A 24,537-nucleotide genomic window follows, 5' to 3' on the forward strand; every position below is an offset into this window, starting at 1 on the left:
AAAAAAATTTTTGTAGAACTTTAAAACAAAAGAAGATTTTCAAAAAATTTATTTTTCATAAAACATCACATTTTTATAGTACTTTATTATAATTATTTCTTCCAAAAAATAAATAGTTTAAGCAAAAAACGTTTGGTTCCATACTTTTTATTTACCCGGTAATATTTTAGCGAAATATTTTAAAGTGATGTGATCTGAAAAGTAGAGATTTCTTAGAAAAGGTTAATTACTAGGTTATTAAAATGGCTTGTCTGAAGCAAAACCAATTTATTTATTTTCTTTCGTTCAAGATGCCGAAAATACAAAGTCGAGAATAAGAATTTATCCCAACTTTGATTTTTATTGTTAAAAGTTTTGCATACCAATCTATATTTGGCATATATTGGAGCATATTTTTTAATATCTTTTGCGTACCTATTTTTGTGGAAATACGTGCATACATATGCCCATATTTTACGAATTTTTCGTGCATATAATCTGAGCCTTACTCATCATTATCTTAATTCGGGTATCAATTAGACATTTCAATCAACCCAAAAATCCAGTTGTGGTTTAGATATGGTCCGCGTGAGGAATAAATTATCCCGGCTGTTTGAGAAATAATTCCGAAAGTAGATTTATAGCCCGAAAAATCGTAATTTAGTCGCCGTCTTCACCAAATTTCAATAACAAAACGTTGCATCTCCGGCAGTTGTGTGTTCCAGCGCGAATAATTCCTCGTCCGTGCATGTGCATATCCGTTGAAAATGTTAGATGGTCTTCGACACGAAAGTAAACTGAAGGGCGTCCATGGTATATATTTACTGTGTTATTAGGTAAGTGACATCAGACGGTAAAAGCGGCTGTCGATGCGCCATCATCGATGATTACCTCTCACACGCAACCACCTCCTAATGTCCAACAAACGCTCTTCGTATCGATCAACAAAGAACTGATTTTTAGGACTGATACCAGCGACCGGAAACCCGCCTAATCCGGGACGAAATTTTGGTGTTGGCTTAAAGATAAGAATGGGTTCACACTTTTGCCATTGTTGGGATTTATGCACTCTTTGACAACTGCCTAATTGGGGGGTGTCAAAACCAGTGGATTAACATTTTTGTCAAAAAACTTCCAACTACTGTTTTGTGTTTCTGTTGTAGAAAACACCGCGACGTTGATCGATGGAAAATTCAAAGTAAAGTGATTAACGTAATTTATTATCTAAGTTTTGATGGCAGATGAGTACAGTCTGGGGCAAAGATAAGGCCCGCTGTTGCGGTCATTCATTTTCCGCTTTGCTTGCCGAAATTACCTGTTATTGCCCCTTTGCAACACACTCAATTACCCCCCGATTCCGTCGAATTCTTAATGAAATGAGTACGTAATTAAATAAGTCGGGTCAGAGTGCATGAAGGGAGGTTTGTGGCGAGGGTTGATTCGTGATTTTACCGTGGGAAATGTGTGGAACGCATGCGATCGTCCACCTGTTCCGAGATCACTGCAGGAAATATCGCCCTGTATATTGCATGTACTGTGATTTGAACTATGTGAAATTATGGAATTGTTTCACAGCGGATGTGTTATTATGCCGAAAGGCGGTTGGTGTGGGATTACAGGGGTCATTATGGGTTTCTGGGCCTAGACCCAATTTCCATAAAAAAACGGGGGAACCCCGAAATTAATCAAATAATATATTATGTTATTAGGAGTAAAGTTTATTAATTTAACTAGTGCAGTTAGTAGTGCAAAAGTAAAAACGCTTAGGCGCAAAAACAGAATTTTTACTCCTTGACTGAAAAACAGTCGCTTTTGTAACCTTTGTGGACAAAACTAATTATTTCTAAGGCAAAAACAAAAATTAAAATAAATTTTTAGAAGACTATTGAAGAACGACGATACGTGTTTCACCAAACAAAGAAGCATCCTCAAAACTATTATTCATTTGCTAATAAAATAAAAAAAAAACGATTAGCTTATAAAAGTGTTCACTAAATAAAAATAAAATGAAAGACATACAATATTTATTTTTTCTCAAAATTGTTCCCAAATTCACCAAATTTCTATCAAAATTGTCAAAATTATTTTTTCTAKATACTTCTGTTAGTTGTTTTTATAAAACTTAAAGCTTTGTTATTTTTTTGGTAAAAAAGTCTTGTAATTATTTCTGAATTGTATTTTCTTTTTTATATTCCAAATTCATTATAAGCGAATCTATTTTTATTTTCTGAATGAAAGATAAAGATGAGTAAAAAATGTCACAGATGATGGCACCTATTATTGTACTCAAAGAGAAAAAATGAATGGGACTAAAATTGAAACATCAAGCGTAGGACAAATAACAACCAGAACATCTGTTATAAAAATTTTAGTATTTTAAATGGTCAGAAATGTGCATAAAAAATGCAAAATAAATAAATGTTACTATTTGATTTTCCTTGGTCCTAGTTTATTTTAGTGAAATTTTGGTAACAAAACATTTTTTTCCTCTGTTGTAATAATTGGCGTCTTTGTCACTTGACAATCATTCCACCATCACAAAAAATAAAAAAGGGAAAAGTCTCTCAAAATTACATGGTAGCCAAATCATTTTATAAAAGTTATCTCCTCTATTTACAATTAGAAAAAAATTATATAAATTTTATGCTTGGTGTACAACAGGTGCTTTTGTGAATTGTTTTCTTTAAAAAAAAATCACTTAGTGCAAAGCCTCTATAATTTCGATAATTCAAAAGGAAAACTTGGGACATGTTTAAAAGTGCCGATGATTATACATTATTATACCAATTTTAATACTAAAGCCTCTACTTACATTTTCTTCCGCATCTGGTCACCAAAATTACGTGAAAAACAGAATTTGTTATTCTTAAATGCCGTTTAGGAAAATTATAGACTTGGGTGCAATTTTGGAAGCACAGGGACAAACGGTCGCAAAAGTACTCCATACCTACCTGTTCGAAATTTTCCCTAGTCAAAAATTAAGTAACAAGGTCGTTTAATTGATGTGTAGTAAAAAAGTATTGTTTTATTACTTGATCGAGAATAGAAGTAGAACAAATGTTTTTCAGCTAATTCGAAAACTAATAAAATTACAAGGTTATTTGTTCACTTTGGTGATTCACCAAGTATTTCACCTGATATACAAAGTTTTGGATTAAAAAAAAAATTAAAAAAAAAACGAAACAATAATTTTTTTTCAAAAATACGGTCCTATAGTCTTAATGTGGATTTTATCGATCTCTAATCGCTTTTAGTAACCAAATAATAAGAAAAATAAATCTGTCACCAAACTGTTCCGGTTTTGAAAATCTCAACACAAATTTCGATTCTGACACCTGACGTTTGTTATGATTTTATTGCAAAACGTCTTGATTATTTTACTGATTTACTTGCTAATCTGAATACGTTTGTGAGTTTATTCAACTGAATTAGTAACAAAGAAAATATACTATCACTTTTACTCCTAACAACATAACATACTTTATTTAACCGCTTTGTTATCTGCTTTTTGGGAGTCAAAGAAACAGCTCTTCAATTCCGAACAAGCTAAAATTTTTCATACATTTAATTCCCATTTCCGTTTACTTTATTTTTTGTACTTTCCTCATCCTATAAGGAAAGTATTGTAATCGGCTGAAATTTGACCTATCCAGATTTTTACATTTCTGGACGAATTATTGCTTCAAGACACTAAAAAACTAAAAACTAAAAAACTAAGCTAAAACTAAAACTAAAAAAGTTGGGCCATTGGATCGTGTGTATCTCGAGAATGATAAAAGCTAGAAACTTGAAATTTGGTATGTAAGTTACTTGTAGCAAGGGAACGTAGCCCGAAACAATTGGTAAAAATCGGTCGCAAAGACCAAAAAATAAATAAATAAATTCATGGGATAAAAATTATTTAGAATCATGAAATATACCTTATTAAACAGTAAAATGTGATAAAACAAAAATAATAATGGGCACCGAACTAAAAAAAATTATGATCTATTTCGTGTGGCACTAACGCAAACGTTAGGTTTAGCAACTCGGATTTCCAACACCATAAGAATGTTTTCCAAATAAGTTGGATAAGGAAAGTCGTGTGATGTTCACACCAGATTTTTTTTTTAATATTTCTATCTAAAACCGTCATGCTACTTGAAACGTTCTTTTTTAATAAAAAAATTTTTCACTGATAAACTGCTCAATTTTAAGCCAGAAAACTTAGAGCACTATATACACAAAATAAGTTTTAAGATAGATAGAAATTGTAAGCGATCGTAAGAAGAAGCAAAAATAATTTAATTTACATTCCTTGAATGTTTACTATTTATACTAGCAGAAACTATACCCAAATTCTTAAATATAGAAGATTTTAGTATATGATGGTCTTTGGGGTTAGTTTTTCAAACTATTATTGAAATTGCTTATAAAAAACTACTTTAAACATCAAAAATACAGCGAGTGATTTTTAAAAAACATATTAAGTTAGCCGCCACCGTTGCCGGCAGCTGAGGCACTGCCTTAAAAAACATTTTTAAACGACTTGCTATGTTCTTCAGATGCTTTTAGCTCACACAATTACAAGAAAATTCGTCTCATGATTGGAAAGTAACAACAGCGAAAACCTTTTCCAAGTCCAAAAAACTTTGTAATTATACAGAATGTTGGTCAGAAGTCCGAAAATTCTCGTACCGACCGTTGCTAAAGAGCAACGTTTCATAATATAGTTTACGCAGTGTTGAAAACCCCAAAAAACTGATTAGAAAGCAAAATTTTCTTCACGCAATCATTTCCGCAATCATTGCAACCGCTCTTCCTTGACATTTGTCTTTTGGCATTTAACATTTGGTCCAGAGTGCTCCGCCTAAAAATTTCGACTTTAATTGTCCACAGCGGTGGCTTTTAAGTGATTTCGGTGACGTAAGCGCATTTTCTTGTATAATTATTGCTGCTATTGGGCAATTTCTCCCATTTGATTGATGTTTCAGGGGCATATTTTATCTCTCAATGCATCGCTCTTTGCTAATTGCGCTGAAACGCGTGACGGACTTCCGGATTCCGCAGGAAGGGCTGTCCGAAAGATATCGCGTTTTTTCAGCTTTTAATTAGTCTATAATACAGGACGTTTAGTATCCCATCGAAAAAACTTGATTTCATATCGGTATAATTAAGTGTTGTAAAATCAATCAGAGCGAACAGCCAGCCATCTCACTTCTTGTAATATTGATTGAAACAGGCGTGTAGCTATCATCACATCTCACCTCGACTCTTCAACAACCATCGGCAACAATTCCAACAATGCAGCACGCATGCTTCTTTAATAAAGTGTGAAATAGGAGGCACTGTACCGTGATCTAATGACTTGCTGATAAGCCAACATATCACCACCTGCCACATTCTTACACCTTCCCTCTCTTCCTCAAATTCCCAAGATTCTTCCTCCATCCACATCTCAATACTTTTATTAAATAGTTTATGAAGGTAAAAAACAGTTATAGTCCGGCAAGCACTAATTGGATTTTATTAGAAAAGTGCTTAGTCATATCGTGTTACAATATGGAAAGTATTTCGAAACGGTTCCAATTAAACCCAAACCTAGCCCTAGCGGTACACGAGAGGTAAGTCACCATATTAAATAAGTCCACAACCGTAATCAATAAAACACCCAAGACAGCTTTCTATTTTTATTTGTATTACGGATTAAATCATTGAAGTAGCAAATTTTTTTATTACCTCCACGATAGGGTAAACCAGATAATCGTCAATGCTTTTAAGATCATTTAACTAAGTACTTTATCTTCAATAATTGGCGAAAATATAAAACAAATGTGTAAGAAAGCAGCATTTGGTTTGAAGAACATAAAGACTTGCTTAATTTGGGCAATTTTGTTTTTCAAGAGAAAAAGTAGTTGTAAACTCTATAAAAATCAAAATTTGAATATTAAAACAATAGTATATTATGTTATTAGGAGTAAAGTTTATATAGCGAAGCTGAGCCACCTAAACTCACTTTTACTCCAAATAGCATAATATACTATTTTATCCGCCAACGAATTCAGATCGAGAGTAAAGAGCAACACTATAATTAACAAGTAAATGAACAAATAATCAGGACGAAATCTTATCAACGTTTATAACTAAACATCACCGATCAGGATCTCAATTTGTGTTCAGATTTTCGAAAGTGGTTATTAATTTAAATAGTGCAGTTAGTAGTGTAAAATGTCGAATACTGATGATCTACAATCTACCTCTCTAGGATTTGCTGAAGCAGTGAAAGAAATATTGGTAAATGTCATAGTAAAAGTAAAAACCTCTAAGCGAAAAAACAAAGCTTTTACTTCATGACTTTTGTGACGTTGTTAAGCAAATTAACGAAAAAACTTAAATAGCATGATAATGCCACTTTATCAATTTTTTCTATTAAATGTCATATCTCATTTTAAATAGCGAAATTTTGGCTGAAAAGTGAACCATAATGCAACCGAAAAAGAATATTTCATTAATTAAGAAGATAACATTTAAATAAAGCACTTTTGTTAAAAAATTCTTACATTATTTCGACATTTTTTTTCTAATCAAAAACGAAACAAGTCGAAGTAGCATTACTCAAAAAAACTTTCTCAAAATTAGTTAAAAACGTAACTAACTGCGTTGATTCTAAAAAAATTTCTAAATAAAGACCATTATGGGTAGTTTTATTTTATTTTATAGTTGAGCTGTTTAGGTAATATCCAAAATAACGTAGCGGAATAATAAATGCAAGGCTATAAAAATCTTGTCTACCGTGTTTTCTATAATATTATTTTTACTACTAGAACATTTATTATTTAGAAATACAACGGTGAAAAATATAACATTACTTGGTAATGAGCAAGGTAATGAAATTAACAAACTAGACAAATTTGAGAATTATACCTCGTGTTGGAGAAATATGTACATATGTATAACATTAGAGATATTTGCCAAAAAATTGCAGTTTTTCAATAAAAAAAATCGTTTTTCTTTCTAGAGAAGTGCTTTACTTTTATAACGAACGTTTTTAATCCATTAATTTTTTTATTGTTTGTTTCGTAAAAAAGGGAATGCTATAGGTAATATGACAAGATAACACAAAAAGAAAAAGAAAAAAAATTGGAAAATTGGAAACTAGAAAAATTTGAAGAGATAAGAAAATCAACGTGAATACATTTATTATACCCTTTATTGAAAAAATAAGCACTACGTTAGTGATAAAATTTACCAAAAAAATGTTTTTTGGTCCTCCGTCCAGAAACGTTGATTTTGCATTTCTTAAAATTGTCCAGAAACAGCCCTAGTGAAGGTCTAATCTAAAAAAAAATGTTTTCTTTCTTTGAAAATAGTATATTATATCAAAAGGTAGAAAAGAGATTTTTTGTAGCTGCGAGGCTATAAAAGTTTTCTCTACCGTGTTTTATATAAAATTTTAAAGACTTTTCTAACTCCATATATAAAATATTTATTAAAATAACATACAAAAATGTAAAGAAAAGGAAAAAAGTGTTAAAATTTGTCCTAGTAGAGGTAGTATTTCAACAAGAAATAAACCCACTAGTTGTTTTGACAGTTTTGACATAGACATAAGAATTAGAGGTGGGATTATGAGTATTCTAATGTTTTTTAATGAGGAAGTTTAGTCTTTTTTATTTGATTTAGTATTAATTTCATCTCGAAACACTTCTGTTAGTACTTATATTGACAATACTTGTAAATAATAGTGAGAAAAACAAACTACTTCACAACTCTGCGACAAACTTAATAATGCTACCTTTTACAACTCTTATCCTTATAAAAATTAGAATAAATTACAATCAACTTGTATAAAAATTTCGATTTGGTAATTTTTCTTCACTCCTTGCCTGGTAAATATTTTTTAATCGCTTCGCATTTCGCGTTATCCTCGAAAAGACACGCAATTCGTGCGTCACATCCACCGTAAAAATCTCTCTGTCGAGAAAAAAAGCATCTCTGGTGATTTATGTCGGTCTCGTCGTTCGGCATAGGTGTTATAAGTGCCGTTTTACCTTGTCGCAGCATCCTTGCAGCTGTGCGCCCAGGTGCGTGCTCCCTTTGCACCCCAAATTTTAAGGACAATGAGTGGAAGAAAATTTTGATAGCGTGTGCCGTTTAAGGACACGCCGAACTCCTATATGCGTATGACTTATCGCCGATATTGGAAATTTTACGCCACTGATTTATTGTTTATCGCTTGTTGAGGATTTTTTAACAAAGAAGAGAGTTGCCCCAAAATTGGGGGATTTCAGTCGCAAAACCATGTTTGTTTTTTCTCCACCCTCCAAACGGCGTAAAAACCCCCGATTACCATCACTCCGTCATTATCTCGAATTTACAAATCGCTCCATCCCCTTGTGTCCCAGGTGGGGTGGTAACGATAATTGCTGTAAATCAACGAAATTCGATTATGGTAAAGTTGAGATTTGAACGTCGCTATCGCGGCGACATCTCTCACGCACGCAACGAATTACCAATACGTGTTTTTCACACGTGGAATTATTCATAGCGACGATTAGAGACACGGGAACGACATAATTACCGCCCTCGAACGATTAAAGAACTGTTATTGTCGACGGTTTATTATTTAAGAAAACCAGATGATGTATGGAGTCATTAGTGGCTCAAAATCAAGAGCCGTTAATTAGATTAGGTGCGTTTTTATCGCGCCACAAATTACTCATTTGCATGAGTACCAACACTGTGAAATTGGACGATTGGCACCAACCACTTCCTACATCCCTCTATAATTTTATACGTCTATGGTGTTTCAATACAAAGATTTTTTCTTTTATTGACAAATGAATAAAACTTGTCTTAATTAAAAAAATAAAACATTGCAAACTTGAGTCTATATTGCCTTCCTGGCCCCCATGGGGGCCAGGTAGGTCGCAAAAAGCTTCCATTCGGTTTCCTCGAAAAGCTGGTTGGAATTTTTCAATTCCGCTAGACTTAACGGCGACTGACAGGATATCCCAATGGTGGGCCAGTTTACGGCCCAGATTTGCTCCACTCGAATTTTATACCTGCGTTTCAGGTAAATCCCTGTTTGTTTTCGAAGTGGAGGCGGTTCGACGAACCGAAGAAGGTGGTGTTGGACGCTTTCCAATTAAAAATGGAGGCGACTGTAATTAAAATCAATCGGAGATTGAGAATTTGCTTTGTGGTCCAACATGTCGAGCTGGGTTGACAAGTTGGCAGGAACAGGTGGCAGGTTTGATGAACATGTTTCAAATCCGCGATTTATTAAGTCATTTGGCCAGATGTGAGGCGAGATAAGATCGGACAACGAGGGAATTTGTCCAACACTTTGTGGGCAGAGTTATTAGCCCATCAACAACTAATTAAGTTTTAAATGGTTTTTGAAACAACAAACTACGTAATTATACATAATTTTCACTTGAAAGTGGCTCAAAAGAGAAAAAATGAAAAAGAAGAAAGAATAAATGGTAAAAAATAGTTAGACCTATTCCCAAAAAAATGAAACAAAATACAAAGTACAAAAAAGCAATTAGGCTCGAAACAAGACAATAAGAAAGTCAGAAAAAGGTGAACAAGTAGAAAATAGAAACAGAAACAAAAATAACGCTAAACTAAACTAAAAAAGTAGAGAAATTTTTAAAAGATTAATTGATATTTGTATTTTTCTTTGTTGTCAAGAGTCACGACGAAAGAAAGAATCCTTTTTTAGTCGTCAAGTATATTTTTATTATATAAAAAAGGTCTGTTGCTTCAGAAAAGACTATGAGCCGCCACTGCGTAAGACTAATTACTTTTTGGGGGATTTACCAGGTAATATCGTAAAAATGTCAAGCTCTCGACAGGGTGCTGATGTTTTGGGAATGTGAACCGCAGTTTAAAATTTCTGTTTACAAATAAAGGAAATTTAATATAACACTAATAAGGATTTCAAATATTCTTCTAAAATTAGAAAACCGTTTTTATTCAGATTTAATTCTTTAGTTTCAAGAATTGCCAGGTAATTTTTTTAGATGTTAAAGAGTTACTAATTGCTTTTGAGCTTTGAAATATTTAATTACTATGAAAGCCTTAAGTTTTTATAAATAGGAAATACGTACATCATTCTGTAAAGAAAATCCTACAATAAACAAAGTAGAAGATATGGCGAAAAAAAGAAAGAAAAATTCAATCGGTTCTACAAAACTAAAAACATTAAAAAAAAGTTAAACAGAAAATACAGACCAAGAACATATTATACAAGACGATAAAATTGAATTTTACCTTTGAGAGCAATTTATGCACGAATATTTTCAATTTTCACTAATTTTGTAGTCAATTTGGTCAGTATTTATAAATGTCAAAGTAAAATTCAACAATGAAATCTAATTTCAAAGATCGTTAGCAACTAACAACCGCAGATATACAACAACAGATGTATTTTTTATTATCTAGACGATAAAATTTTTATTTTAACCTGAAGAAAAGAGTAGATAAAATTAAATTTTAACATAGAGGATTGAATAGTATAGAATTCTGGTATGTGAGTACAAAATATAACGAAATATTATACACGACAATAAAGATTGTTTATCTATTTCTTTATTGTCTTGTATAAAAAATATCTATAACAACATAGACCAAAAAACTATGACTTATATAAAAAAAGTTTAAAAAAGTTGAAAGATCATCAAAAAAAAACCAAATAAAATTTGTAAATACACTAATTACAAACCAAATGGGATGGAATCTAACAAGAATCCCCAAGAACAAAAAATCAAACACTAAAAACAAATATGTAAAAATAAAATCTGAAAATATTGTATTTTCGAAAAAATCTAAATAAGAAACCGACCAGAAAATATCAAAAAATGGAAAAATGTAACTTCTGTTACAAAACGCATTTTGTAAGTTGCAATGATTTTTCAGTCGAAAACAATACAACGTTTACCCTAATTTCATTTTTTTGAAAACATAAAACACAAAAGAAGCTACAATCATAAAGCTCAGATGAGAAAAAAGAAAAGCAGATATGTAGTAAGTATTTTTGTGATGAATTAGGTTTTTTACCAGAGTTTTTATAAATAGAAAATACGTACAACATCATTCTGTAAACAAAATCCTATAATAAACCAAGTAGAAGACATAGCTAGAAAAAAAAAAAGAAAAATTCAATCGGTTGCTACAAAACTAGAAACATAAAAAAGATTAAACAGGAAAATACAGAATAAGGACATATAAAAATAGAAAATAAATATAGACTAAAAACTATGAATTCTAACAAAAAAGTTTAGAAAAGTTGTAAAATCGTCAAAGAAAAACCAAATAAAAATTGTGAATGCACCAGTTACAAGAATTAGAATCTAACAAGAATCAACAAGAACAAAAAACAGAGAAATAGAAATCAAACACTAAAAACAAATAAGTAAAAATAAAATCTGAAAATATTGTGTTTTCGAAAAAATCTAAAACCAAAAAACAGAAATAAGAAACCGACTTAAAAATATCAAAAAATGGACTTACATTTGGTGATTTTTGGGTCAACAACAATACAAGGTTTACCATAATTTAATTTTTTTGCAAATATAAAACACAAAAGAAGCTACAATCATAAAGCTCACATGAGAAAAAAGAAAAGCAAATATGTAGTAAGTATTTTCGCGATGAAGTAGGTTTTTTACCAGAGAAATTTTTCTATGAAAGATTCAAAATAATTTGACGTTTTATTGTTAAAAAATGAAATTGCACCGAGCTGCCGACTAAAAAAAAACTAAAAGCAGTAGACAATTCCAAGTAGGTTGATTTACAATCTCCTTGCAGCGTTTATAAATCTTAAATAACAATACCCTCGTCATGCTTAATCTCCAATACCAGTCACTGCGCACTATGCCTTATTGCTATAAGTTAGGGTAAGTCTGGGAGAAATGGACCAGCGGGAGAGATGGACTTGTATCAGAATATACAAAAGGGAGTAATTGGATAGTCCCCCAGAATACTAAAAAAACGTTTAAGAAATTCTGTCAAGAAAATTTTGACATTTTATGCCTATTAAATGATACTGCTGACCTTGTATATGTTTTTACATAATTATTTAGTAAACACTTTGTTTTAAAACACTAAACATTTACAATTTAGGAAACAGCTTCTTAATTATTTTTCTAATAGAAATAAACAGAGTCAAAATACAAACTCTCATAACTTCAAAAATATTATAGATAGATTTGTTTTAACATTTTTGTGTTTCAAAGAATGTGCTTTCTTTTTGTACTTTTATAAGTCATGCAAGTCATTTGTAGTCAATTTTACAGCAGGTCGCTCTCTCCCGGACTTACCCTATACTTACAAACTCCAATATATCTCGCAAATTTTTCACCAACTAATCATTGATTCAAAATTTTATTGTTTCAGAAGGCCCATCAAGCTTGGTAAGTCATGTGGCCCCATACATCACCTCTTGTATAGAAGAGGGCTAGTATGCCATTTATTTACCTGTTGTTGAATAAAAGCGTTTAGTCTGTGGTAAAATAATAGAGTTGTGTGTGAGTGTGTGCAACACACACACATTAATGCGTTTGCTTGATGATTTAGAAGAACTGATGGCCGAGGCGGCCTCAATTTGTATCCCGCTCGTGACAGGCCAATCTCGCTCCCGAACTTCACCCAAGATTAATAATTCCACTTGTTTTTGTAATATTTCACATGTTAATTACCAGCATTGTGTGCCATTTGCGGTGAGTTATGTCCACAAAACGCGACAAAAACTGCACACACTGGACATAGGGAGAGGATTAAAAAAAAATTTTTTTTCAAAATTATGCAAAAATCGAGTCAAGTCTCCACCGCCCACTTTCATCAACACAATGACTGATGTTGTATTTGCATGTCAGACCTTGAGACGGCTTCATTTCTCCACCTCAGAATGTGTTCTAGTCAGTGGCGTCACTAGAAATTTTGAGCCCCTCCGCGAAAGACGTCTGTTGGGCTCCAAGAAACTTAAAAATGCAATCCTTTTAAATTTATATAGATATAAACATATATATTTTATTTTGAAAACGAACAATACTTCTCAAAGAAACAATATTTAGTAAAACAATTTAACAAAACATATAACAATAAAAACTTTTTACAAGCAATAATAGCAGAATAACAAAATTTCAGTTCACGTTTACTTAGGTAATTTGTTTCTTCCTTGCTTTTAAATTTGCAAAATTTTGGATAACATTGTTCATGTTTAGTTTTCTATCGACATCGTATTCTATTGACAAAATGGACAAATTTGTAAGCCTTTCCTGGTTCATCTAGAGTTCCGTAACTAATTTTTTATTAATTTTAATTTGGAAAAGGATCTTTCCGCTGATGCGACGGTGACAGGCAGAGTTAGATAGAGTAAAAGAGCACTTATGACATTAGAAAAACTGGATGACAACTCATTTTCTAGTATTAAAAATTCTGGAAATTCTTTTACCGATTTTGTTGTCTTTAATTTCTCTTTTATGTACGAATTTTTAACAAGTGATGCCAATTCACAGGAAAAGGCGTTTTTGATTGACTATGTCGTTCTTATAAAAGTTTCCAAAATTTGTTTAAGTTCCGCCAAACGTTTAGGGTTTAAAAAGTTAAACAGTTCAGAAATTTGAAAGAGAGAATTGAACCTTATTTCTAACTGGGTTTGTAGAATATCCATTACTCTATAAAAAACGATGGTATTCGGCAAGTTCATCAAAAATGTTTTTACCTTGGCTTTTCTTTTATTTTTGAAATCCGTAGTTATTTTTAATCTTGTAGCTGCCGTTGTTGCATCACATAAAATTGTCAAAATTATTTCTTAATTCTTTTACAGACTGTAAGGGAGCTTTAATTAAACTGGTAGCTTGTGATAAATCTAAATCAATTTTCTGAAGCAATTTTGATGAAATATCAATTTCTGCGACTATTTTATGTAAAAATGTACACACATAAATAAATTCAAAATTCTCCAATCTTAACAATAAAGATTTAGCTTCGTGGTTTCCTGTTTTTTTTCGAAAGTTAAAATAATTCTGTGAAGGGTACGAAAAATGATTGGATTTCAGGAACACCTTTTACAGCGTCGTTAATAACAAAATTTAAATTATGTGCAGCACAATGAATGTAAATCACAGTTTCTACTTGTTCACGAATTTTTTTCTGCACCCCCCCCCCTCCATAACGTTTGCACCGTCGTATCCTTGCCTTCTACATTTTTTAATTTCAATATTAAGACTTTCTAAAAAATCTATAATGATATATAAGGTGATTCTTTCTATATTAGAAACTTTTTAACTTCTAATGCAGATAAAAATTTGAAATTTTGTACACAACCCAAATCAACCAGTCTGAGTTCAACTAAATTATTTTCAAAATGGCTGAACTTCCGGAACTACGAGAAATTGGCGCCAACTTTGAAATTTTAAATGGCAACCAATTATTTTTATTGCATTTTTGAATTCTCCTCTTCAAACTGCGTAAAATGTACCTAGTTATTAGTACTTATCTGTCATAGTTTTTGACATATGTCAATTTTTTGTTCAAAATTTTCATTTGCAGAGGTTTATTAAAAACATCACAGCTCTTGAACCGTTTGCAATAAGTAAATACTTTTTCTTGCATTTGATAACCAAAGGTTCGAAGAGTTTCCTAAAATTTTCAAAATTGTCAACTGTCAAATTGCAAAGCTTATATGATTTTTTGAAAATGATATTTAACAAACAGCTATAACTCAGTTTTTTCAAATAAAATGACCCCATTTTCTCAACGGCAATCGAAAGTACATCGATTTGTAGAAGGACTTTTGTCAACATGTCCTATATCCATCTCTCACAGTTTCTGAAATAATCACGAAAAACGTGTTTTTGTTTTTTATTTTTATAGTAAATCACGTAGGCTTTGGAAAATGATCAAGACGAACTAAAGATTTATTAGTCTACACAACACCCATCCGGAATTATGAAGAATTGAGGCAAGGATTGAGGCGGCATTTAATAATCTTCAACCAAATAAACTAATGGAAGCTACTCAAATCAGTTCACCATCGAGTTTTGGACTGTTTGAAAATGGTAAACATATCGAACATTTGCATTAATTATGGTATATCTTATTGTATTTTTCCAAAGCCTACGTGATTAACTATAAAAATAAAAACATTAACATGTTTTTTGTGATTATTTGAAAAACTGTAAGAGATAGGTATAGGACATGTTGATAAAAGTCCTTCTACAATGATGTAGTTTTGATTGCCGTTGAGAAAATAGAGTCATTTCATTTGAAAAAACTGAGTTAAAGCTGTTTGTTAATGATCATTTTCAAAAAATCATACTAGCCTTGCACTTTGACAGTCGACAATTTTGAAAATTCTAGAAAATTTTTCGAACCTTTGGTTTTCGAATGCAACAAAAAATATTCACTTATCGCAAAGGGTTCAAGAACTGTGATGTTTTGAATGAACTCCTGCAAGTGAAAATTTTGACCAAAAAATTGACATCTGTCAAAAACTATGATAGATACTTAGTTTAAAGAGGAGAATTCAAAAATGCAATAAAAATAAGTGGGTACCATTTAAAATTTCAAAGTTGGCGCCAATTTCTCGTAGTTTCAGAAGTTCAGCCATTTTGAAAATAATTTAGTTGAACTCAGACTGGTTGATTTGGGTTGTGTACAAAATTTCAAATTCCTATCTGAATTAGAAGTTAAAAAGTTTCTAATGTACGCCCTAAAAGAATCACCTTGTATAAGACCGTCAGCGGTTTGCAAATCTGCTTTTACAAAGCCTAAAAACGATTTTTTAATATGTAAATTATTTTGTACACTTAAAAATTTGTAAACTATTACTATTATTATTATTATTATTATTAATTTGGAAAGGGTCCTTTATCCCAAGGGCCCCCCCGCCACTGGTTCTAGTCCTAACAAAAATTGGATCTCGACGAAATGTATGCGTTTTGAATAATTCATATGGGACGGCTACGTGGCAGACTCGGCTACCGGCTTTTGTGTGGATAAACACCCAAAGTTTGCCTCTTTATTATTTGAATTTTCGGACGTCTTCCGACAAGAGAAAATTAAAGAAAAATTTTCGTAACCCGATATGTTTTCCAAGTTGGCCTAAAACCTCCCATTTGTAACTCTATTAAATATATTATTGGTCGCCCCTTTATTTGTCCTATCGCGGCGAAATTCTACCCGAAGACAATATAGAACGGGTAAAACCGGGAGCTTGTATTACACGTCAACAATCTTCCTACGGCGACCTACATAACATGTGTGTCCCCGGATTATTTTACACGCCATCACGTGACTGGAGGTGGAGGATGATGGGACTAATCTTGGACGTCCCAATGGTTGATTTCCGTTGAGGCAATTTTATTGATGTCATCCGGTATAGCATCAGAATTACGCAATGCGCGGCTTATCCACGTTTACATGATAATGGCGACCGCATCGTCCCATGAATCAGGTAGATAAGGAGGATGTGTTCTGCTGGTGCACATTTGATAATTTCCTGTGATTACGGCTATAATTGGGGAAGGGCTGACCGGAAATTGAGGGCGACCGTCTACCTACTTCCACCAGGAAATGATGCTTGTCAATTAGGTGTCGGCGGTGGCCAAAACCCAACCTGATTTATCGACGACTTTTTGCAGAAAGGGTGAAAGTCATCATCTGCAACAATAACTTCGCTGACCTGATTTTTTTTTTTTTTTTTTTTGAAGAAAAAATCGGTAATTACAAATTTGGGAATCTAAAAAGTAACAGTAACATATCGTCACTCTACTTTTGGAGTTTTGGAGTTACTGCACACGATGATAAAAACCAGGTAACTCCACATAATGTTACTTTAATATTATTATCAGAATAGAAAAGAATTTTGAAGGATGAATCATTTTTTTTATACAAAGATGTTCATTTTACTTTTTAATATTATCTATTATTAAAATATTTCACGTTGTGTGTAATTTATGAAAATTTTGATTAGGTGGATTTTTCACAAACGATCTTAATTTTTAAAAGTATGAAATTGTACTCTTTTTGATTTGTTCGACAAATTTTGTTTGAGGCCAAAGTCAGGGAGGGCCAGAAAAAAAAAATTCATAAAAATAAAAGAAAATTACTCAAACAATAAAAGATACAAGAAAAATAAAATAAAATAATTAAACATAATTTAAAACAAACTACACTACAATAGAGACTGAAAAAGTTGAAAAATTTTGGGAGGAGGTTTCCTAGGTCAAAAGTAAAACAAAGTTCCTAAAGACCTATATTGAAAGGGAGCAAAAGTACCCTGAAGATCGGGGGCAAAAGAGCTTAGAAAATTTATAAAAGTTTACATCTGAGGCTATTAGTTGACGCTATTGGTGATGTGAAGAACAATGAAATTGTGTACTCTAATTAGGGGGGCAGGGGCATTAGGGTCAATCCATTTAAGACGTAAAATGTTGCTTTGGAAGAAGTTTTTAAAATTTTTTTTGGACTAATTTTCTTCAAAAAATAATTCTTGTGTTATTTTTGTTTTTTAAGAAAAACGGAATTTTTGTAAATAGTGCACAGACTTCATGTTAATCTATTCATCAGAATTAGCATATAAAATTAAATCTCATAACATTTAAAAAAAAAAGAAATTTACTGAGGCTTATTGTTATAATTTGGATAAGTAACCACATTTTTTTCAACAATTGTGTCTTTTTTTTGGAGTTTTTTGTATTTTCTGTAAAGTTTGTATTTTGGAGTTACGAGGTTTGATAATTAAAAGGTGAAAATATTATATCTACAAGGAAACAAAGAGACAAAGAATTAGAAAAATAAAAAGCTTGGAAAAGTAGAAAAACCATTAACGAGGTGTCAAGAAAAACTAAATGAGAAAGAAACACATTAATAAATAAAAAAAAGGATAATGGAAAGCAGAAAAAAAGGCTAGAGGAAAAACAGGAAGATGACAAGATGTGTAAATATTTTTGAGTCGCAATCAATCTCAATTTTATTATAAAAATCTCATTTTTGAAAATAATAAACACTGCTTTTTTTGAGTTTTAAAGATGCCATTCGTAAATTTTTATTTTTCTCAAAAAATTTAAAATTTTATTAGAAAGAATATTTAATGTGCTTTCCAACGGTAGCAAACACAAAAGGGTTATTGATATTAATTTTGGAGTTATTAGTTGATATACAGTGTGAGTCTTATACGCATTTTAGAGAATAAAAATATATTCGATAATGAGTAAAATGCAAAATAAGTTAAATAAATTTTTTTTTGGAGAAAATTCGATAAAATTGTAAAAAATCAAAACAGACATTTTCGGGAAAAAACATAAAAAATCTAAACGTTTAAGAGAATTATTGTTTACAGTTATTTCCACCATTTTTAATTTACTTTTCAGCTTTCCGTTTTCATTGCTCTCACAAACACGACCTAAACTTAAATAACTGAACAGTTGCTTTAATAAAACTTTTGATTTTTTTTTTTTAAAGAATTGTTTTTACTTTTTGCAAATTTATCGGATTATCTCCGTAAAAAAAAGTTTCATTTAAACTTATTTTGCATTTTACTCATTGATCATAATTTTTCTTTTCATTGTCACTATCGACGAAAGTCACATTAAAGAAGTTGATGTCTTGTTGAAAATAATGATAATGATATTTTTCAACTTCAAAAGTTGAACAGTGTTTTTATCAGATAATATCACAGTAACTAAAAAACTTTTTTATACTATTTATTTATATAAATATAATTATATATTTATATAGTATAAATTAAGATTCACCCTGCATATTTTCTTCGAAAATTGAAAATAATTTAAACGCGAAAACAAATTCTTTAAAATTTTTTGTTTCTATGATTAATATAAAAAAGTTAATTAAAAGAAAGGTAGAAGGAACAAGGAAGTGATAATGAACAGGAACATAACTCAAAATTTGATTAAATATTTATGTTTTTTTTGAGTCGAAAACAATTTTTTTGGGAAAACATAACAATTAAAAATGTTATAAACAGCTTTTAAATCCTTTTCCTGAAGAGGTGAAGATAATCATTTGCAACAGCAGTTCTCCAACGAACTGAATTTTTTTTATTATTGTTGTGTGAAAGGGTTTTAGTAAAAAATGCGGATGTATGCAAATAGCGTGCTTTTTTCTAAGGCAATCAACACCTGTCGCGTGAATTAATAGCCTCGATGTAATTACACAATCAGATGTCGGCGTTCGCGTGTTCCGGAGCCTTGTCGCCCGGACTCGAAACTCCGGGACGCCTATCTGATTATGTCGGACTTGCACACTCATTGCCGTCATTTCATTATGCATTCACGGCAATCCAAAGAAACGATTTTTCGCCGGAGCCATTGTGCGATATACATGCCAGGATAATAATTAAGAAATGAGTAAAAAGAATCGTTAACGGCCTTAACCAGACGAAATGAATATTTGATTACAATGGGGTTGGGGAGGAAAATATGTTTAAATGCTAGTCGGACATAATACTTATCGTAATTTTATCGTAATGACATTTGTTGCTTGATAACAAACTGATAAGCGATTTGTAAAACACGAGTAATGGCGGGTGGAACAGACGAGTTGAAAGGGAATATCGGGCCGAGATCGCTTTCGAAATCAATGGACGACTTTCCACATCCATGTTAATAACTTAAGCAATTAACTACGTTTAGTGGCGTATAGAGCTTTCGGCGCACAGCTTTCAAAACTATTTTCAACAGACGTTTATTTTCTTTCAGGATGTTTCAATCACTTGCAAAATGGGTGAATTCAAGCGAAATTCTCTTTGACTTACCTGTTGAAGCTTTTATCACATTTTATCTTTGCTCTATTTGGGCTTTTTTCAATCAAAACTAAAGTCGGTTCCTTAAACGGAAAATACCAATAACACAGGGCGACAAAAAAAAGTCATGTCCTGACAACTTGACAAATTATATATTATTTTGGTCGTCTCAGTGAGACAAATCAAATGCACTAAAAAAAATTTTAAAAAGTCCACACACTTTGAACTAAATAATTTTTTTCTATTTAACAGTGTTGCTATCGTTGGAAAGCATAAAATTTTCAATTTGTTGAAAAAAATAAAAATTTAAAACTTAAGAATATCAGTGTTTATTTATTTCTTCAAAAATGAGATTTTTATAATAAAATTATAATATAATAAAATTTAGGTTGACTGCGACTCAAAAATCTTTACAAATCTTGTCATCTTCCTGTTTTTCTTCTAGCCTTGTTTTCGGCTTTCCATTATCCTTTTTTTTATTTGTTAATGTGTTTATTTCTCATTTAGTTTTTCACACTTCCTTAATGGTTTTTTTCTACTTTTTCAAGCCTTTTCTTTTTCTAATTCTCTGTCTCTTTGTTTCCTTGTAGATATAAGACTCACCCTGTATATCAACTAATAACTCAAAAATTAATATCAATAACCCTTTTGTGTTTGCTATCGTTGGAAAGCACATTAAATATCCTATCTTATAAAATTTTCAATTTGTTGAGAAAAATAAAAATTTACGAATGGCATCTTTAAAACCCAAGAAAATCAGTGTTTATTCTTTTCTTCAAAAACGAGATTTTTATAATAAAATTTAGATTGATTGCGACTCAAAAATCTTTACAGACCTTGTCATCTTCCTTTTTTCCTCTAGCCTTTTTTTCTGCTTTCCATTATCCTTTTTTTATTTGTTAATATGTTTCTTTCTCATTTAGTTTTTCTTGACACCTCGTTGATGGTTTTTCAAGCCTTTTATTTTTCTAATTCTTTGTCTCTTTATTTCCTTGTAGATATAATATTGTCACTTTAATTATCAAACCTCCTAACTCCAAAATCACAAACTTTACAGGAAATACAAAAAAACTCAAAAAAAAAGACATAATTGTTAAAAAAATGTGGTTACTTATCCAAATTATGACAATGAGCCTCAGTAAATTTCTTTTTTTTTAATTTTATGAGATTTAATTTTATATGCTAATTCTGATGAATAGATTTAACATGAAGTCTGTGCACGATTTACAAAAATTAAGGTTTTCTTGAAAACGGTACGTTGTACAAAAATAAATAAATAATAATTCTTTGTCTCTTTGTTTCCTTGTAGATATAATATTGTCATCTTTTAATTATCAAACCTCGTAACTCCAAAATCACAAACTTTACAGAAAATACAAAAACAGACACAAATGTTAAAAATTTTGCGGTTACTTATCCAAATTATGACAATGAACCTCAGTAAATTTGTTTTTTTTAATTTCAAATTTTATTATAAGGTAAATAAATATGAAGATACAAGGTTTAATTTTATACGCTAATTCAGATGTACAGATTAACGTGAAGCACTTGTTTACTATACTAGATCATCATAGAATAAGTTTTTAGATAAGGTTGGGAAAACAAGAAAAAGTTACGAATTGGAATGGATGATGATTGACAGCACCATAAACCACTAGTAATAAAACGACGTGAACTAAGTCGTTGCATTTAATTTTACTTCAAACAAAATTTATAGAACAAACCAAAAAGTGGACAATTTCATACTGTTAAAAATTAAGATCTTTTGTAAAAAATCTACCTACTAACAATTTTCATAAATTAAAAAACTCCAGCTAGCACGAATTAAAATAAAATGGTTATATGTAGATAATAATAGGAATAACCTATTGTTTCACATTTACAAAAGTATCAGTTATTACACACAACGTGAAACATTTTAATAATAGATAATATTAAAAAGTAAAATGAACATCTTTGTATAAAAAAAAGATTTATCTTTCAAAGTTCCTTTCTATTCTGATAATAATATTAAAGTAACATTATGTGGAGTTACCGGGTTTTTATCATCGTGTGCAGTAACTCCAAAACTCCAAAAATAGAGTGACGATATGTAGCCTGTTACTGTTACTTTTTTAGAATCCCAAATTTGTAATTACCGATTTAAAAAAAAAAAAAATCAGAAAGTCAATAACTATTAGGCTGATTTCCTTCAAATAAAGACCATTCTAAAGGGATGGACTTGCCCTTTAGAATGATATGCAGTTTGAGATTGAATATTGGCGAACTTTTCTTCAAACAGTGTTCGAGGAAGTTCGAAATTAATCGAAGTAATCTAAGAAAAACCCTACGAGTAATTTTTTTCTCTATCACCAACGTGTAGAGCATCTTTTTATTAGTTAGGATCCAAATTTTTAAAAGAATATACCGAGTAGTTTCCAAGATATGATTTTTTAAAGTTAAGGTTTACTAATTAACTAAGGAGAAATGCATGTTAATCTTACTTAAAATTGCATGTTTATAAAAGTATTTGTTTTAAGACTCTTTTTTTGCTTAAAAATGGTTAATTGCACTTTCTTTGTTCTAATTAGAATAAACAAAAATTGTTTGTTTACTTAAAACAAATAAAGAGTACCTGCGTACTAATTAAAGCAAATAAAGAGTTTATTTGTTGTAAAAATGACCACTGATCATTGGGCAAAAAGGATTTAGAAGTTTAAGGCACTAGCCTTAAAGATAAGGGCGAATTTTTTTCAAATCTTTTTTAAATCAAATCATTTTCCATTCAGATTCCGACTTGTTCTTTCTGAACTTTTTTTGAAAATGCTCTCAGCAAATGCTTTCACTTTCGAGTGATGCAAACCCTACTTGGTATATTTTTTTAAAAATTTGGATCGCAACTAATAAAAAGATGCTCTACACGATGATGATGATGAAAAAAAAATTTACTCGTAGGGTTTTTCTTAGATTATTTCGATTTACTTCGAACTTCTTCGAACACTGTTTGAAGAAAAGTTCGCCAATATTCAATTTCAAATTATTCTAAAGGGCAAGTCTATCCCTTTAGAATTTGAAGAAAATCGGCTCAACAGTTATTGAGTAATGATTTTTTAAAATTAAAGTATGTATTCCAAATTCATTTAAATTAAAAAAAAAATCATTTAGTTCAAAGTGTGTAGACTTTTTGTTTTTTTTTTTAGTGCATTTGATTTGTCTCACTAAGACGAACAATGAATGAAAAAAAATGAAAACTTTTGTCTGTCTATACAGAAAAAATTATTTTCCACAAAACACAAGACGAATAAATAACCAATAAATTTTGTGTGTTTAAAATTGTTACTTTTTCAATTCATTTTTCACCAGGCGCTCTCAAAGTGGGAAAATGATAGACAAAATATGGCATTTGTCTTTGGCCGTCGAGCCATTCCTAGAAAATTAATAAACCTTGTCCAGCTGCGAGGCAATTTAAAACTAATTCCGGTAATGCTCTTTCCGCTTAATAGCATTAGAACCTTCGGGATTATGCAAGCAGATTAAGTGAAATGGCTGGTATTCCATTGCCCCCCGGCGGCGTCCAAGCACCTAATTACGCCCCCGTGTCTCAAAAAGCCAAACCAAGTCGTCCAAGTTGGGATTATACCTCCTCGCGTCGAAAAAACCGGAGGATTTTGCAACAACAAAAGAGCGAAGCCATTATCCAGAACGAAATCTAATCTCGGATCTCTGTGGACACCTAGGCCTCATGCTGGTTGTAATTTCACTTGGTGGTGGACTCGACATTTTCGAATTGTGGAATTAATTTCAATTCGTGGAAGGAAAACACCAAGTTTTACATAAAAACGATCATAAAACTATTCCGGGAAATAACACGACGAGGAAGTGTGACTGCGCTTTTGTAACGAATTAAATTAGGCGTTACTTACACAAATAAGTCTTTAATTAATAATAAATCAAGGGTTTTTAAGAACGATGTTTGCAAAGGAGATTTTTTAATTGCTCAACAATTTTAATTGAATGCATGAATGGTGGGAAGAGTTACGGCCTGTTTTAGCCATACTTTTTTTCTCTTGCATTCTTAAACTTGCAGTCTTTAGAACGCTCCTCCAAAGACTACTCACTAGTTTAATTACCAGCGAAATTAAGCGTTTCAGAAAATTATCCATCTATTGGGACCGGAAAATCGCATTTTTTCCTGAAAGGTAGACTGAAAACAAACTAAAAATTGTTTACAAAAATCTACCTAGTGTTTTTTTTTAACATTTTATGGTCTAGGGTTAAATTTTCGCTTTATTGAACAGATTTCATACCTCTGGAATTAGTTGTACAAATTTTTGGAATTTAATCGTAATTGCTTAGAATAATTTGCCTGTAAATTAATGGAATTTTTGTTGAATTACTGGATTTTTTTAGAATTTTCGTAAATAATTTCTTTTGAAAATTGGGCTGAACTTCTTAAAACTATCAGAAATAATTTCAAATGACAGGAATTATTTTAGAATTACAAAAATTAAGTTGGATTTACAGGAAATAATTTGAAATTGTAGGAATTAATCTGAAAATTTAATTTTAATAAAATTGCTGAAGTAGAATTTTGGTGAAATTTTTCTGAATTGGAATTTGGAATTACAGGAATCAATTTAGAATGAAAGGAATTGAATTAATCTGAAAACAATGAAATTACGATAGATTAATAGAATTACTGGAATTGATAATTACCGGAATTACTTGCAAATTATAAAATTATGTTGAATTTCTTAATTAATTTGGAATTACAGAAATTATTTTGATATTACGAAAATTAAGTTGGAATTGATTTAAAATTA

The 24,537-nt window shown here is 31.1% G+C and overlaps 1 protein-coding gene across 6 annotated transcripts in view; it reads left to right on the plus strand.

The window, feature by feature from the left end:
* The window catches only part of LOC123012425 (NPC intracellular cholesterol transporter 2 homolog a), a 328,174-nt gene that overhangs the window by 223,767 nt on the left and 79,870 nt on the right, over positions 1 to 24,537 (plus strand). For 5 of the 6 annotated variants that reach the window (XM_044410326.1, XM_044410328.1, XM_044410330.1 and 2 more), the window contains one exon: positions 12,364 to 12,380. In XM_044410326.1, coding sequence (XP_044266261.1) covers positions 12,364 to 12,380 — 17 coding nt within the window. The remainder of the gene's footprint in view (positions 1 to 12,363; positions 12,381 to 24,537) is intronic. The other variant, XM_044410331.1, reaches the window with a different exon arrangement.

Source organism: Tribolium madens, unplaced genomic scaffold (assembly GCF_015345945.1).
Source record: "Tribolium madens isolate multiple individuals breed KSU strain unplaced genomic scaffold, Tmad_KSU_1.1 Scaffold_96;HRSCAF=242;Tcas5.2_LG5, whole genome shotgun sequence".
In the NCBI taxonomy this organism is placed as follows: domain Eukaryota; kingdom Metazoa; phylum Arthropoda; class Insecta; order Coleoptera; family Tenebrionidae; genus Tribolium; species Tribolium madens.